General features: G+C 49.0%; 1 protein-coding gene across 5 annotated transcripts in view; it reads left to right on the top strand.

Moving 5' to 3' along the window:
• MTSS1 (MTSS I-BAR domain containing 1) overlaps positions 1-15,641 on the top strand; it is a 157,665-nt gene that overhangs the window by 120,374 nt on the left and 21,650 nt on the right. For 3 of the 5 annotated variants that reach the window (XM_040625867.1, XM_040625866.1, XM_040625864.1), the window contains exons 4-7: positions 1,200-1,284; positions 3,507-3,598; positions 4,996-5,070; positions 9,093-9,104. In XM_040625867.1, the coding sequence (XP_040481801.1) occupies positions 1,200-1,284; positions 3,507-3,598; positions 4,996-5,070; positions 9,093-9,104 (264 nt within the window). The remainder of the gene's footprint in view (positions 1-1,199; positions 1,285-3,506; positions 3,599-4,995; positions 5,071-9,092; positions 9,105-15,641) is intronic. The other 2 variants (XM_040625868.1, XM_040625865.1) reach the window with 1 other exon arrangement.

The raw sequence follows: 15,641 nt of genomic DNA, 5'->3' as shown, positions 1-15,641 counted from the left end.
TTGTTCTAGAAGGCTTCTCTTTTCAGTCTAAAACAGGATATAGAAATGTTAATATTTAATACATATTACTATTATCACTAATTTTTTTTTTTTTGGTTCTGGAAACTGTTAGTTTTGCAGAATAAAATGGAAAATAAGAGGAACTGAAATTAGCACATTGGTGTTTCTAGAAGAACAGGCAGAGGGGGCGACATGAACCGTAATAATGTCACCAGTACTAATAAGGGAGGGCATTTTTTTTTCCTGTTAACTCGGCTTGGTTAAACCTACCGTAAATGCCTGCAGCTTTCCGTTGAAGGCCTTGTCTGAAAAATAGTGCTTTATTTGATGCTTCCTGCCCCCCCCCCCCGATTTCATGAGTTCTAGTATTTTCATAACGTTTGTAATTGAGCTTTCCAGTGCTTGACGCTGAATTACCATCTGTGGCTGCAGTTTGCTCCCCCACACCCAGCTAAGTGCTGACTCGGGCATTGTTTCTAAGAGGGGAAAGGAGGGGAACTTCACAAATAATCTTAAAGAGGGTGTGCCCGAAGGGAGCAGGATGACCAGAATTTCGGGAAAGTCAAACTGAATTACAGCTTACTTTGACTTTTGTTGAGTCTGAGGACCTCTTTCACCAGAGTTACCCAAACCCTTTAGAAAACACTCCCCTATTTCATTTTGCTTTGGCCTCGCTAGTCTCCGAATGATTTGTCTTCTAGACTATGTGTCTTGAAATAGCTAGAGTGGCTTTATTAGCTGTTCTAAGTAATGCTACGGGGGTTATTTGCCAGAAGTGGAAAGCAAAACAAAACAGAACAAAACAACAGCTTTTCCTTAAATATCAGATACTATTTTAATCATCTTCCTTGGGACATTATTTTTCACGTTGCAGGTCATGATCTGCGAGTGGGTTGTAAAATCAATTTCTGGGTCACAGGCGGCATTTCGCGAAAATCAGAATAGAAAGTATTACTGGGCATTGTATATAGTAAAGATACCTTTTATTTTGGTGATTAGAGAAAAATGTGTCACCGTATATATTTACGTGTGTGTGTGTGTATGTGCTCGCAGGTACACACGCCTGGCGAGAGGCAGTGGCTTGGGTTTTACCCCGTGATGAAATCCGGCTTCTTTTCAGATGATTTCATGCTCTTTTCAAGATTTCCGTGATTCCAGCTTGTCTCCTGTGCTCAGCGTCGCCTGTGTTTCTTTCTCAGGTGGAACCAGGGAGATTGGCTCCGCCCTGACCAGGATGTGCATGCGGCACAGAAGCATAGAAGCCAAGCTCAGGCAGTTTTCGAGGTGAGGAGCGCGTCTCGCCTGGATCTCACCGGCCCTTGCTGGTTTCCGGGGAAGGGGCAGTGACCTGCCCAAAGCAGCATTTCTTTCCCCGTGGTGTTTGAAATGCCCACAGCCCGTCACGCTGCTCACTCACTGAACAAGTGGGTCGTCTGCTGCGTGCCAGGCTCTGGTCTGGGTGCTGGGGGTGCAGCAGACGACCAGACGGCACGGGTCCCCACCCTCGTGGAGCCCGCACCCCACTTTGTGCTCCTCTGGGTCTCTCCTCGGCCCCTGCCAGCATGAGGGCCGTGCTCCACCGTCTGGAAGGGGAGCCGCGGTGCTGGGGAGCTGGGCACGTGCGGCTCCTCTGTTCCCTGTGGACATCCTCTCCACCCCCCCCTCCCCCGGAGGACAGCGGCAGCAATGGAGCCCTCCGTGCTCCAGCCTCTGATCTGTCTGACCGTGGGGATTTGGAGTCACCAGTGTTCTAGTGAGGGGGGACGTTCTTCCAAGCAGATCAGACCATCTGCTTTATGGATCGCAAGTTGTGTGAGGGGTTGCCGAAGGGAAGGGCTCTGACCCTCCTGGCTGGGCCACCGTGGGAGGTGGAAGAACACTGTGGGAAGTGCCTGGTCTTAGAGACAGGTAGGCCTGGGTTGGAACCCCGGACTGGCCGCTCAGGTGCTGGAATCTTGGCTGCTACAAAGTGGGGTGCTTGTGAAAAATCCATGGAATGCCCGCCTATTTCCAGCAGAAAGCACGTGGGTGGCAGGTGATGCCATCTGCCCGCCTCCCCTCCTGCCGGCTCCCACTTGGCATCCGGGTTTATTTGCAGGCCAGTCTTGCAGTACCCCACCCCATTTTAGGGATGAGGAGACACCATTTCAACAGCCAGCGTTTATGGAGCACCTGCTGTGTGCCAGGCACTGTCTCAAGGTGTGGGGGCTGTAGCAGTGAGCAGGACCGTGCCCTGTTCTCACAGGGCTTATGCTCTAGACACCGTACACCTCCCACAACGTCAGGTGGTCGGAGATGCCACGAGGTGAAATCCATGGGATAGGAGACAGGTGGCCACTGTTTGACACCGGGTGGTTAGGGAGCAAGTCTGTTCAGAGGGACGATTTGAACAGAGACCCGGAAGAAAGAAGCGAGTGAGCTGTGTTGATGGCCGGCATGTGTGTGAGGGAGGGGACACCCTGGCGAGGAAACGAGGGAAATGTACCAAGAACTTAAAGATTTTCAGGAAGTGCACGATCAAAAAGTAGTCGGAGAACTCCTTCAGAGTAATTCTCACCAGTGCAATTCGAGTGATTTATGGGCACTTGCTAATGTTTCTACAACATCTCTGTGATATAGGAACGTGTCCATTTTCCTTCCGTTACACAGACAGAAACCCTGGGGGTCCACGCCTTGCTCGGTTCCTCTGTGTGGGGAGCCGCCTGGGGACCGTGCACAAAATGAAGGGCCGTACCTGGGGATGCCTTTGCTGCTCTGATCCAGAAGGTGGCCGTTCAGCTTTTCCTCCTCCAGGCTGTCCGCAGTTAGTCTACATTCATGACTTTTTTTTAAATTTAAATTTAAATTCAATTGATTAACATATAATGTATTATTTGTTTCAGGGGTACAGGTCTGTGATTCATCAGTCTTGTATAATACCCAGTGCTCATTACAACACATACCCTGCCCATGTCCATCACCCAGTGACCCCACCCTCCACCCTCCATGCTTCCAGCAAGCCTCAGTTTGTTTCCTATGATTAAGAGTCTCTTACGGTTTCTCTCCCTCTCCCTCTCTGGGTTTGTCTTGTTTCATTTTGTCCTCTCCTCATGACTTCTAATCCCGAATGCACATAGAATCATGTGGCTCTTATTAAAACAGTGGTAATACTGGGGTCCCACCCGCCAGGTTTCTGTCAGGCAGTAGGTCTGGGGTGCAGCCAGAGGGGTGGCCCCACGGGTCTGCAACCATGCTTGTGAACGCAAGAGTGAGAATATAAGCAGGGGAAATGAGAAGAGGACTCGCTCCATCCAGTCACGTTGACGGCCTCCTACCAGTCACTGGAGAGCATTCTGAGAATAAGGTTGTTATGAAATGGGGGGATTTGGATGTGAACTTGGGCTCAGTTGCTGCCTCGGTTTGCACCCAGTTATCATGATTTAGGTAGTTTTGACAATCAAGTATAAATCTTCACAACAGAATGTATCTGTTTAATTTCTCCTTTTCTTTCTTTTTTTGGGTAAAAGTGCTTTAATCGATTGTCTGATAAACCCACTTCAAGAACAGATGGAAGAATGGAAGAAAGTGGCCAACCAGCTGGATAAAGATCACGCAAAAGGTACAGGGACAGGCTGTCTGCTGCGTGGTAGCATGCACTCCGAGCAGAGCTGTGCGTGCTGCCGGCTGCTGCCGTGTGCCCCTGCTGGTGTTCCCCTCAGGGCCCCCTCTGGTCCTACTTCTCCCATGTCAGCGTTGCAGAATAAAGACTCATGAAACTCCCTCGGCAGCGGATGGCCCAGGCCCTCAGTGGTATCAGTTGGGATCAGGTGAATGAAACGTGAATGGTGAATGGTAATGGTAGGCTTCAATGCCAGAGATGCGCAGATGAGGCGTTCGGCACAGTTTGAAAGCCAGCCTTTTAATGGGAGGAGCTAACCTTGGGTCTCCTGCCCAGAACTGCCACCCTCTCTGGAATATGCTTCCACAGATGCGCCTCAGCACCTCGTGTGCCAGGGTGTGGGGGCAAGAGTGGTCCAGACAGACACCTCTTGAGCTGGTCTTCCTGGACCCAAAGGCTGGGGATGCTGGCAGCATGGAAGGGGCAGGAGACATTGCTCCAAAGAGCATATGACCTGCAGTGAGTGCTGGGGAGGAAAGGCATATGGGGAAATCAGAGGCGGGAAGAAGCCAGAAGGAAGCGTTGGCGAACAGCAGATCCCAGGAGCACATGACTCTGAGTGGTGGCATGGGGCTTGGGGGAGGGAAGCATCTGGAAAGGTGCGAGGGAACTGGCCGAGTGGGCAGTTACTTGAATATGAGGGCACCAAAGGTGGAGAGAGGTGTCAGAGGCTGTTGTCATCTCAGATGTGCATGTCTGGGTGACAGAGGCACCAACAACAGAAATGGGAAGTCCAGGAGCAGGTGTAGACTGGTGGGGGAGGAGGAAGTCATTGTAGGGGAGACGTGTATACGTGGGCTGCCCCTCCTCAGGGTCCAGTGCTGGCCTTGGTGTGAGTGTGGGAGTAAGGCTAAGGCTGCTGGACCTTTCCCAGTTTTCCTGCATGCCATCCCATCGCTCACGCTTTGGTCTCAGGTGCTCTTTGCTGAACTGCAACATCTAGCCAGCGTCTTGCCACATGCATTCTTTTTTCAGCAAAGCGCTGCGAATTTGGGCCTTTGGGAAAGCAAATCATATTTTTCAATTTCCTGATACATGAGCCGAGAAATTGTGGATTTTTCACTTTTAGTGAAATATCCCCGAATGACATCTTTCTTCACAGCTGATACGAGTGAATACTATCAGGAAAAGACCAAGGTGCATTTTGTGGTTTTTCATGTTAATAACCCCTGCGCTGTCAAGTGTCAGCGTGAGATTCTTATCATAGGGCGTCCTGGATAAAGCTCTTTATTGCATGTCATCATTTCTGCTTTCTGTGATGAAAGTAATGGCTGCTCCTTAAAATATTTTCCATGGAGCAAAGTGGTAAAATGATTCAATATTCTGCTTTCTCTTAGAATATAAGAAGGCTCGCCAAGAGATAAAAAAGAAGTCCTCGGATACACTGAAACTGCAGAAGAAAGCAAAAAAAGGTAACTCTCCAAATTCTGCCATTAATAGCGCTACTTTGGGAAAATGAGCACGTGCTTGGTTTGTCTTTGAAGCAGAAAGCATTCGATTCAGACTCTGTTGCATGTGACGGCCCTGGGGAGCAGGAGCACATAGAATCCATCTGAATTAAAGTTCTCGAGTGCAGAATATCTATTAATTTGAGGCCCTTGCAAAGTTGTACTTGACTTGTTCCCTCCCCCCACCTTTGTCTCCAGAATTTGACAGTTTCCATGCCTATTGTGCGTTGTAATGAAACCTATAAATTTCTTGGAAGCCTTGGGATAATGCATAAAAGCCTTCATGCAAATGTCCTCCAGTAATTATTACAGAAATTATGTCCTTTTCTCCTCTATCTTTCACAGCCTATAATCTCCGAAACCCTTTATTAAGCCTTGTAAGAATGTTAGAAATGGCTGCAGTGGGAGCCTGTGCTGTGTAGAGATTTTTCATGGTGTTTGTGAGTGTCGGGGCTCTGTAGGGAAAACTAGACTGGGGCAGCGTGGCCCTCTGCCCACCTCCCTGCATACTGTCGTCCACACATTGGCCCCCTGTCAGATCCGTGACCCAGCTCTGCTCTTCCAGCGTGGACTGGGAATGTGCAGAGAAAAATCTAGCTACGTCCACTTTGCAAGCATTTGTGACCTATTCCTAAGACCTAAAATCTAGGGACTCGAACTTGAGAAAGTGACATTCTTTCCAGACTATTCTTCTTGGTACCAGGTTTTTGAATTTGTTGTCTTACAACTGATAAAATGTTTTTGTTTTTCCCATAAGGCTGCTCTGTGTTTAGTGCTTGTTTGGGACAATGTTTGGGACAATTTTTAGGTGGAAACACCCAAAACCAAATTTCCTCTTTTCCTAAATGGGCAGTTCTTATTTGGAATTAGAAGAAAATACATTCAGAGAGATGGAATAGCTTGGTGGAAGGGGGGCAAGGACTGGACAAAGTTTTTTTTAAGCTTTGACATTTCTCAAAAATGTCTTCCCAGTTCTTATAAAAACCATAAAACCATTTCACGATAAGGGCAGAATTTTCACCCATAATCAGATTTTCTGTCAGTATTGGCCTCACTCATTTGTTTTGGATGTGTTTTCTTGGTCTTGGTGCTTTTCGAACACGCAGCGCACCTGGGAGCTAGCATTGGACAAGTAACAGGGTTTGCAGCCAGTAACATTTTAGTGAGTCTAGAGGTAAATGCTTATAAATAAAACGGCCATCATTTCCATCGAATCTGGGGTCGAGAGCTGGCTGGTAAAAATTCAGAACTGATTTCCATGTTGTTGACAGCTTGGCAGCTTTGAGATGAAAGGGATTTGGAGGGAAGGCCCAGGGAAGACACTCACAGGCTGGGAAAGATTTGGGGAAGTCTGGTAAAAAGGATGAGGGAATAAAAAGTATCTGTTTTCCCTTAGCTGTTCCAGAGTTCCCTTTCCAGAGGCCTTAAGTTCTTGGCTGCAGTGATAATCCTTTTATCTGAATTCTGCTTGGAGGCTGAAATAGTCCTCATCTGTCACTCAAAGTCCCTGGCATTGCCCAATTAGCAGAATTTGGACATACAGGGAAAGCCTGATGGGTTGATTGCAGTGCAACACAAAAGGAAGTTTCTGGCAATTAGACTTGCCCAAGCACTGGCTCAGGCTGCCTAGAGAGGATAATGAGTTCCCCATCAAGGCACCCGAGAGAAAGATTCAGGACGCCTAGGGTGCTGGACTGTGTAACATGAAAAGACGCTTCTGGTCCCAGGACTCAGTATAATTGGCATTTGGTTGTGAGGCTTCATGGAGCACTTGGGCCTGAAGGCAGAGAACGGAGGCTATGACCAGGGCTTTCTGGAAGCATTCTCTCTCAGCCCTAGCCATATAGCTGGTACTGTCAGGCACCATGTCCTTCCAGACAAGGTGGCCATGGTGGTGTAGTTATGTACATGCGCCAAGTCAGATCAGTTGCTTGGAATGTTCCAGATGATTTTCTAGTTAGTTATTCCGGAGTACAACCAGAAAACAGTTTTCTTTCTTTTCCTTTACAAAAAAATTTTTTTCTAAAATCTATAAGTGCATTTTTTTTGACCGAGCGCACACATTCGTGTATATCTGGGGTGCATGGAACCTTCTAGAAGGCACCAGAGTCCTCATTCTGACTGTTTATATAGGAGTGCTCTCCTAGAAGGTGGATAGCCTGAGGATAGAGCAGGAATGCTACAAGTTAAGGGCCAGCAGAAATCTGGTTATTTGAGGCTTCCAGTGATTTGGGGTCTGGTTACCTGAAGTTTCTCTCCCTCTCGGCCAGAACTCCTCTAGAGGCATCTGCATTACCTCCCACAGGTGGTGGCTTCCTGGACTCTTGGCTTAGAAAGCATTGGTAGTTTCTTCTGAGATTTACACGATGTGTTAAGATAGACCCATGTGCAGATACTTTTTTTTTTTTTCTTTTTTGGTCCTGATAGAACTGAGTCTGATAACCAATTCCCTTTTCATGTGTCTTCAGGAGATCACCAAGCAGCTTTCTGCCGTGCCTTTTTAAAAAACTGTGATCTTTGATCTAAAAATCCTTCTGACTCTCCTTTTCAAAATTTCAAATGCCTTTTGTGCATTTAAGCATGGTGGTAGCACTGCCTTTGACATAGGCAGACATAATGGGACCTCATTTTTGTATGTGACTAATTTACTTTAATTTTCACTCTGCAGATATCACCTTTTGTCACACACTTTTTGGACTCTTTTTTTTTCTCTATAATAAAGATAGTGGTACTTTATAATCAAAAGGTATTTAAATATTACCATCAAAAAAAAAATTTCGAATGTTCTTTGGGGGATTTGGTTAGATTTTATCTCAAAACCATTTTAAAGCAGGTGTCATCTGCTCCAGCTGTGGGTGAGTGTACCTATTTTAGTGGAAGGCAGGTTTACCGAACACCTACCAGGAGTCAACGCTAGGCAGATGTTGGGGGCTGCAGAGATGGTACCCTCCCTCGGAGAAGTTCCAGGCTGATGCCCAGGGTTAGGGACCCAGGGCAGAGCCAGCCTGATTGACAGGTAATGGGGAGAAGACCAAGGCAGTGGGAAGGTAGGGACGTGGCATGGAGCTGACCCAGTAGCCCGAGCTCTAGAAGGCATCCTATGAGTCCTTGTCAAGCCCGGCTGCTTGATGTCAGCTCAGGTTCCAGAGCTGGCCGAAACGTCACTGGGGAAGTGAGCGTGGATGGAATGTGGGAAACATGTTCTGTTCTTTGCTTGCTTTTGCCACCTTACTGTACAAAGTCTGCAGCCTTACTTCTTATTTAATTAGCTCCCATGTCCTATTAATTTAAATGTAAAAATTAATTACGGTCAAACCTTCTGTTTCCATCTGGAACTACTGAAAGCTTATCAGGACTTTCTTTGAGGCTGCTAAAACTGGAGCGTCTTATTGTATTAACCCTGTTAATACTACTGTTTCAGTAGTTCAATCTGTCATTTTTGACCAGAGGCTGGGAAAAGCGAATACTGTAACCCTAATAAACAGACTCACAGAGGTCCAGACAAACACGTTATTTGCTCTCCTACTAAAATTTTAACTTTATTTATTTATTTTTTTCATTTTTCACCTCAGCTTAAATTTTGTTGCCTGGGTTTCCCTAATTACTCTTCAAGTTATAATAAATTATACTTGAAAGATTTTCTTGGTAAAGCATCTTAATTGGCTTCTTTGGGGAATATAGTCTTCATCTCTCTTCTTAGAAACTGTGCCGTGATCTCTAGGGGGTGATGCTTGCTAACGAGGAAGGTTTGTGTTTAGAGGAGAAAGAAAAGTATTAGCAAGTCAGGGAAGAAAGGGACCGTCGATGCACAGCTCTCAGTGGAGGTGGGTTTAATTGCCCCGATAGAAAATCTGGTGGCAAGCCACGAACTGTGTAACACATGAAAGGAAGGTAAGACTGCTGCTCGAATCCCAGTTTGACTTTATTATTTTCCTTTTTGTGTCAATTGTGTATCCTGCACTTTCTCACCGTGCGCCCCCCGCCAGTGGACGCTCTGGGTAAGTCTACCATCCCGACTCTCTGGTGGCTGGTCACGATGTGGTCCTTGCTGTGGGCTTTCCGTGGTTGTCCAGACCTATGCTAGTTGCCCAAGTCTTCCTGCCAGCTCGGAATAATCAGTTGTGACTACTTAATTTGCCATAACTTCAAGAAAATCGTGTGTGTGTGTGTGTGTGTGTGTGTGTGTTAATCATTTTCTTTCTTCGGTGTTTGGCCCTTTCACGGGTTAGCCCAACATCCTGAGGGCCTTTGCATCATCATAATTCAGTATTAGACTCATGGAAAAAAGAAATACAGAGTGATTTGCACAGAAAAGAAACATATTTATGCATACATATATATCTGAGTATATATATGTATGTGTGTATTTATGTCACAAAACGTGTAGAACTGCACTAAATAAACCCTCAAAATAATCCCCAAATCAGATTTGGTTGTATTAAGCTAGCAAAATTTCTTTAACTTTGTCTCCCTAGGACCATCTAGTGCTTTTCAAAATGAATAATTCGTGGTTTAAAAAAAATCAAAAGTATTTCTTATTTCAGTGGAGTTTGTGAAATGTTTCATTTCAAAGGTATCATATCTTCCAATTCAATAATCCAAATGATTCTTCTCAACTGAATGTTGACCTTTATTCTCTGGGTGATCTGCTTTTGGAGTCTCGTGGCTAGCCCTCTGTCTCAGAAAGGTCTGTCTGTGAGGTGTCCGTGTGGTTTATCTTGCCTTCAGTGTGCCTGAGTGTTCTCGGAGAACATTTTTACCAATCAGCTCCAGAGAGGTTTTTGAAATGGAATCTGCCATCTCCAACAAACCCAGATGGCCCGGGTCTCCTATGACAGTTGGGGGGCCGAGAGGGTCCGCTGTTGTTCACACAGGACATGGCCCTGCCTCAGTTTCCCCTCATGGCGACATTGGCCTCGTTGTTCCCTAACTTTATAAGCGATGATCTTCTCCAGTCCTCAATGTTGTGATTGTGAAACACTCACAATCTTTAGTGTACTTTTGGGAGGAAGGTAAGACAGCCACTTTTTTTTTTTGCATATTATTATGATAAAATTTATATAACCTAAAAGTCACACTTTAAAGTGTACGTTTCTGTGGCTTGTAGTACATTCACAACATTGTGCGACCATCACCACTGTCTGATTCCAGAAGATTTGCACCACCCCGAAAAGACACCCCTGCCTTTTGAGCAGCGACTCCACATTCTCCCTGCCCCCAGCCCCGGACACCCACCCATCTCCTTTCTGCCTGTATGGATTTGCCTCTTCTGGACGTTTCATATAAAAGGAACTGCACAATAGGTGTCGTTTCGATCACACAGTTTTACTAGAACCTTCTAAGAGCCTGGTGTGAGTCCGTCTGTGGAGCAAACTGGGCATTTTATTTGCTTTGAATGATGGGCAGTAGGGTTGGGGATGAGGAAAGAAACCGCACAGCCCCCTTTGGCTCTGTCGCGTAAACTCTGCTCCTCTCAGGAGAAATTGCCACAGTTCTTTCTGTTTCTTTCTCTTGCAGGGTCCAAAAGCTAAACCACAGTGACATGTAATCATAGCCATGAACTTGGGCATAAAGACATAAGAGAGCAGTATGGCTTGAAGCCCTCCTAAATTTTTTTTTTTTACAAGTTTTAAATCATTTTTGAACCTGGACATCTACATTTTAACAGTTTCACACTAGTTAAATTGTCCTGGTTCAACGAGAGAAAAAAATATAAATGAAACTCTCATTTGGTCTAGTTAGAAGTATTTACCTTGTGAACCCTGGGTTCCTGCATGAGCTTGGCTCAGGGCCTCCATGAGGGAAGGAATTTACAACTCAAAATGTATTCTGCCAGGGATACGCCACCCCCTCGAGGAATTGGGTCTCTAGTGGAAGTAAACCAGCTTGTTTAATCCGGTGTGCTCAGCTCTCTGAGGAGTGTGAGCAAAAGATAGAGCAGTGGGCGAAGAAAGAGGAACTCAGCTCAGCTTGGGGGTGGGGAGGTGATAGGAAGATGGGAAGGGGTCAGCTGGTAGAAAGTAGGGCAAGGGATGTTCAAGGGGGAGGGGACAGTATATGCCAACATACGGCTGTCACTGGAATCCTGGTCAAAGGTGACCGTGTCCCGAGGGGGCACCCTGAGGGCAAGTGTGTGTGCTACCCTGAGTTAACTTTTCAGGAGGCTGCCGGTCTCCCTACAGGCGAACTGTAGCCATATGAGATCCACAGGGATTCCCCCCTCGCTCAGCCTCAGCTCCCCGGCTACCCCGACCTGCCTCCGGATGGTTCCATGACTAGGCCTCGTTTCTGCTCAGACCCCAAACTGGACTAAACTTCTTCACCATCATCTCCCTCTTTCTTAGCGCCTGTGCAGTGCCGAGTGCCTTCCACCACGAGCGTGGTTTACGCGTCCCACGGCCACATCAGGCGTATGCGCACATCCCCACGTGTGTTTCTTCTGTACCTACAAACCCGGCAGAAACCACTCTCCGAATGCCCCTGAGACCTGCAGTCAGTGTGGGTCGTTGTCCCTGCCTCCGTGGCACAAACTGGATGGGTCCGGGTCTGGGTCTCTTCCAGCCACCCCTGCCTTTGGTTCTGGAAGGGGATAGTTCTAGGAGCCCTCTTCCCCACAGGGGGTTCCCACCTAAAAATCTACAGTCTGAGCTGTTAGTGGGTCGCCTGGCGTTCTTGGCTGGCACGGGGCAGAAGACGTCCTTGCTCTGTTCCTGCTGCTGAGCACGAGAGACACCCGGCCGCTCAGAAGCTGGCGTGGCTGGCACGAGGAGCCCCGCACGGCTGTCCACTGCCTGTGTCCTGGGTGTGCCTCTGAAAGTCGCCCGGAGTAGCGATCCCCTTAGGACCTCCTGGGCCACTGGAGTCGGGATGGAGCCGAGAGGGCCCCCCCGCCCTGCCCGGCTGCTTCTGGCTGTCTAGGTTCCGAGACCTGGCCCTAGAAATTGACTGCTCGTTGCGGTCACCACCTCACTAACACGTGTGGGCAGTCTGCACAGCAACAACCCAGCCACTGTCCTTCCTGAATACTGTCGTAGGTGGTGGGGGGCTGGCCCGTGGTCCAGCTGCTTCCCCCGTCTGCGCTCACGCCAGTGCAGATGGTAAAGGTGTACTTACTTTGGGCCTGAACAAATGACTGCTGTCTGTGGAAATGGAAGCTGGAACAGTCCCTTCCGAAGTCGGGGGCAGGTGATGGCTCCAGCCTTCGGAGGTGGTTTGGCCAGGTGCAGTCTTGCGATGTGTCTGGGGATTTGGATCCAACTGTAACTCAGGGGGGAGGCTGTTGAGTCACGGCTTTGTCCCAGGCTTGGGGAAGGCATTCCAGGAGCACACACATTTAAGTATGCAGGAAATAATTGAATGGGTACAAGTCTTACTTAACGGGAAAACCTGTGTGACATGGACAGGGAAGGACTTTGTAACTAGGGAGCGACGGCCTGACGGAGGTTCTGGCCCTCGGAAACACCGGATAGAGCACGCAGCAGAGCAGAAGCGAGAGGAGCAGCCGGCGGGTGACACAGCCGGCCCTGTGAGGCAAAGCCCAGGGCTAGCGGGCCGATGGGGAAAAGCACAGCCTGGGACAGCCCGACTCCTTCCACCTTGGTGGAAGCAGGAGTGATGAATTTTCCTTTTTATACCTTGTGTGGCATTCGGGAAGGCTGTCCCTGCCTGAAATCAGTAGGGACGTTGGAATTTAACCCAGGAAACTCCTGCAAAGGGCTGTTGCATTGGAGAAGAAAGCAGGTGGTCCTCAGAAGCGGGGGGGATTCGTTCGCCATATCAGGTCAGGATCTCAGGGTCTTGGGATGAGGCTTCCGGCTCAACGGGAAGTCTGTTTCTCACCCCCCCACCCCCCGCCCCCCCCCCCCCCGCCCGGAGGCCCAGAGCTGTGAATCCCCTTCCTTTGCAGAGCTGATCACTGAGAAAGCCTCACCCCCACGCAGCTCACCAGGGGCCTCGCCTGTGGCTCTGATTACGGATGGCTGACCCCAGGAGCTGAAATGCCAAGCTGTCCCTTGCACAGTGACACTGTTGTCATGGGCTGGAACTCCCGGCTTCCCTGCGGCTGCATTCAGGAGCCAAGGGAGAGGTAAAAAGGCTGTGGTAAAAGAGAGGTGTTTACAGTGGCCTGGAGGGGATACAACAGGAGTCCAGTGGAAAGGCCAAGAATTGAAAGAACAGCTTGCTTGAAATACTGATTTCTTGCACAGTGTGGATTTCACCTCCTTGGCGGCGGGTGCGGGGCGGGGGTGTGTGCGGCCGGTCTGTGTCGCTAGAGCTGCAAGCCAGTCTCGGTTTTCACGGGGCTAGTTGGTTCCCATCTGGTGGCCTCTCTCTCGTTCATAAACGTCCTCCCGGGAGACTGTGATGAGCCCCGCGCAGCAAGCCATTGAGGGAGATAGGTATGAGTGCCCCCCTGCCCCCCGCTAGCCCCCGCGGGCAGCTAAGGAAGCAAAAGTGGCCTCTGCCCCCAAGCTGTCCCCAGGGTGACAAAGGCATTTATGTTCTAACATCAATTGTCTGACGCCTATGACTGAGCCCAGTTCTGACACTAACTACCCAGAGTTAGCATAGATCCCAGAGGCTAAGTGCTCAGTTCCACAAGACCACCCCCACTTCAGTCACTAGCCACAGGTGGGGGTCCCCAGGCTTTGGCCTGGCCAACCTCGAAGTCAGGGTTTCCTGTAGACTCCCCTCAGGTTTGCTAATTCGTTAAAACGACTCCCAGAACTCAGGGAAGCACTGTACTTAGGATGACTGGTCTGTTCTAAAGGATACAGATAAACATCCCGGGGAAGAGATACACAGGGTGGTGGGGTCAGGGTGGGTGCAGAACGGCCGTGCCTCCCCGGGCGTACCACTCTCCCAACTCATCGGAATATTCCCCAGCCAGGAATTCCTCCTGAAACCGGCTATTCACGTTTTTACCTCGGCTTCATTATGGAGGCACGATTGATTAAGCATTGGCCATTGGTGATTGAAAGCCCATTCCCTCTCCCCTCCCTGGAGGTCAGGGGTGGGGGCTGAAAGCTCAAACCTCGAATCCTGTGGTTGGTTTTCCTGGCCAGCATCTCCCATCCTGAAGCTATCTAGCCCCCTACGCTCCCTGTCACCTCGTTAGCCTGACGGAGACATTCCTGCCATTCTGGAAATTCCAAGGGTTTGGGGAAGTTCTGTGCCAGGAACCAGGGCAAAGACCAAGTGTGTGTATATTTGCGTTGTGTTCTGAGACAACACACTAACATCTTATGACAACTCTGACATGACAACATGACAACAGTTCGTTATGAAGAAAGTGCTGGTGCTTACACAGGAGGCAGGGGCTGGGTTTTCCTTGGGGGAGCTCAAGGTTTCCAGGAGGAGACAACACTCAAACCGACTCCTGAAAGTTGAGTCAAGAGTGTCTGCAGAGAAAGGGGCGGATGGGAGAAGAGGGGAGCAGGCACTCACAAAATCCGCACGGCTGGAAGCTGGAGGGTGGTTCCATTGACGTTTGACTCAGTTAATGCTGAGTGGTGCCTGCTAGGCGTCCTGTCGGGCTACACGCTGGGGTCACGTTCTCCCCGTGCTGAGGGAAGATGGAAGAATGTGCTGTATATATCGAGACCTTACACGGGAGGGAGTGGTCTTGACTCTTCCTCAGGTGCAGGACTAGGCACAGGTGAGCAGGCTGACGGGTCACAGCCTTTTTCCACGTTAAAGACGTGGCTTTCAAGACTGTGAAGCCCTTGTAGGCTCGTTGGCTTCTAGAAAGTTCTTCTGTGACTGTGTGCATTTGGATTAGGTAGTGACCCAGCTGGATGCCCATTAACAGGTGGCTGTTGTTGTCCAGGCAGGAGGTGACCGTGGCCAGGGCTCAGGGAAGTGGCCACAGGGATGGAGAGAGACGGGGGTTCAGGAGCTTTTTAGGGGAAATGTGAGAAAGAGGAGGTGAAGGGGAAGCAAATTTCAGGCAAACAGGTGATGGATGGGAGAGTATGTCTTTGACCATGGAGGAGGAATCTTCTCAGTGACACGAGGATTCTGAGATACCACGGGTGCTGAGCCACAGGTTGGCAGGGGACATTTCCTAGTTGTCCTTGGAGCTGTCTTTGCTTCGATTACACAGCTGATTGCTCGGGGACCAGCGAATCCTGATGACGAAACTCCTGCCTTTCCTGAAAGGATGATTGGATGTTATGCATTTGTGCACAGCACAGAGGACATTGCACCTGAAAGCCCCTTTGAAACAAGCCCGAGTGCCCTGTGCCCTGCATACTGTCCCCTGCCGAGGCGCCCGGTGCGGGGAGGATGGCTTGAGAGATGCCAACAGCATCGGACTCCGAGTGATCACCACACACCGGGTGCCGTGCTAGTACTGTCTCAAGACCACCGTGCGAGCTGGGGACTGCTATTAACATCGCACAGATAGGGGACACGGAGGGCACAGCCTGGCAAAAGAATAACAGAAATTGAGTTTGAAAAATGCTAGGTCAAAAAGCCTTCAATCCGGTCTGATCGAATCTATCAATCTTTTGATTTCTAGTGGTTTTTCCTTT

The sequence above is a fragment of the Ursus maritimus genome, unplaced genomic scaffold, assembly GCF_017311325.1.
Source record: "Ursus maritimus isolate PB19 unplaced genomic scaffold, ASM1731132v1 scaffold_9, whole genome shotgun sequence".
In the NCBI taxonomy this organism is placed as follows: Eukaryota; Metazoa; Chordata; class Mammalia; order Carnivora; family Ursidae; genus Ursus; species Ursus maritimus.
The sequence above is the reverse complement of the archived record's forward strand: the minus strand, read 5'-3'. Positions and strand labels throughout refer to the sequence as shown.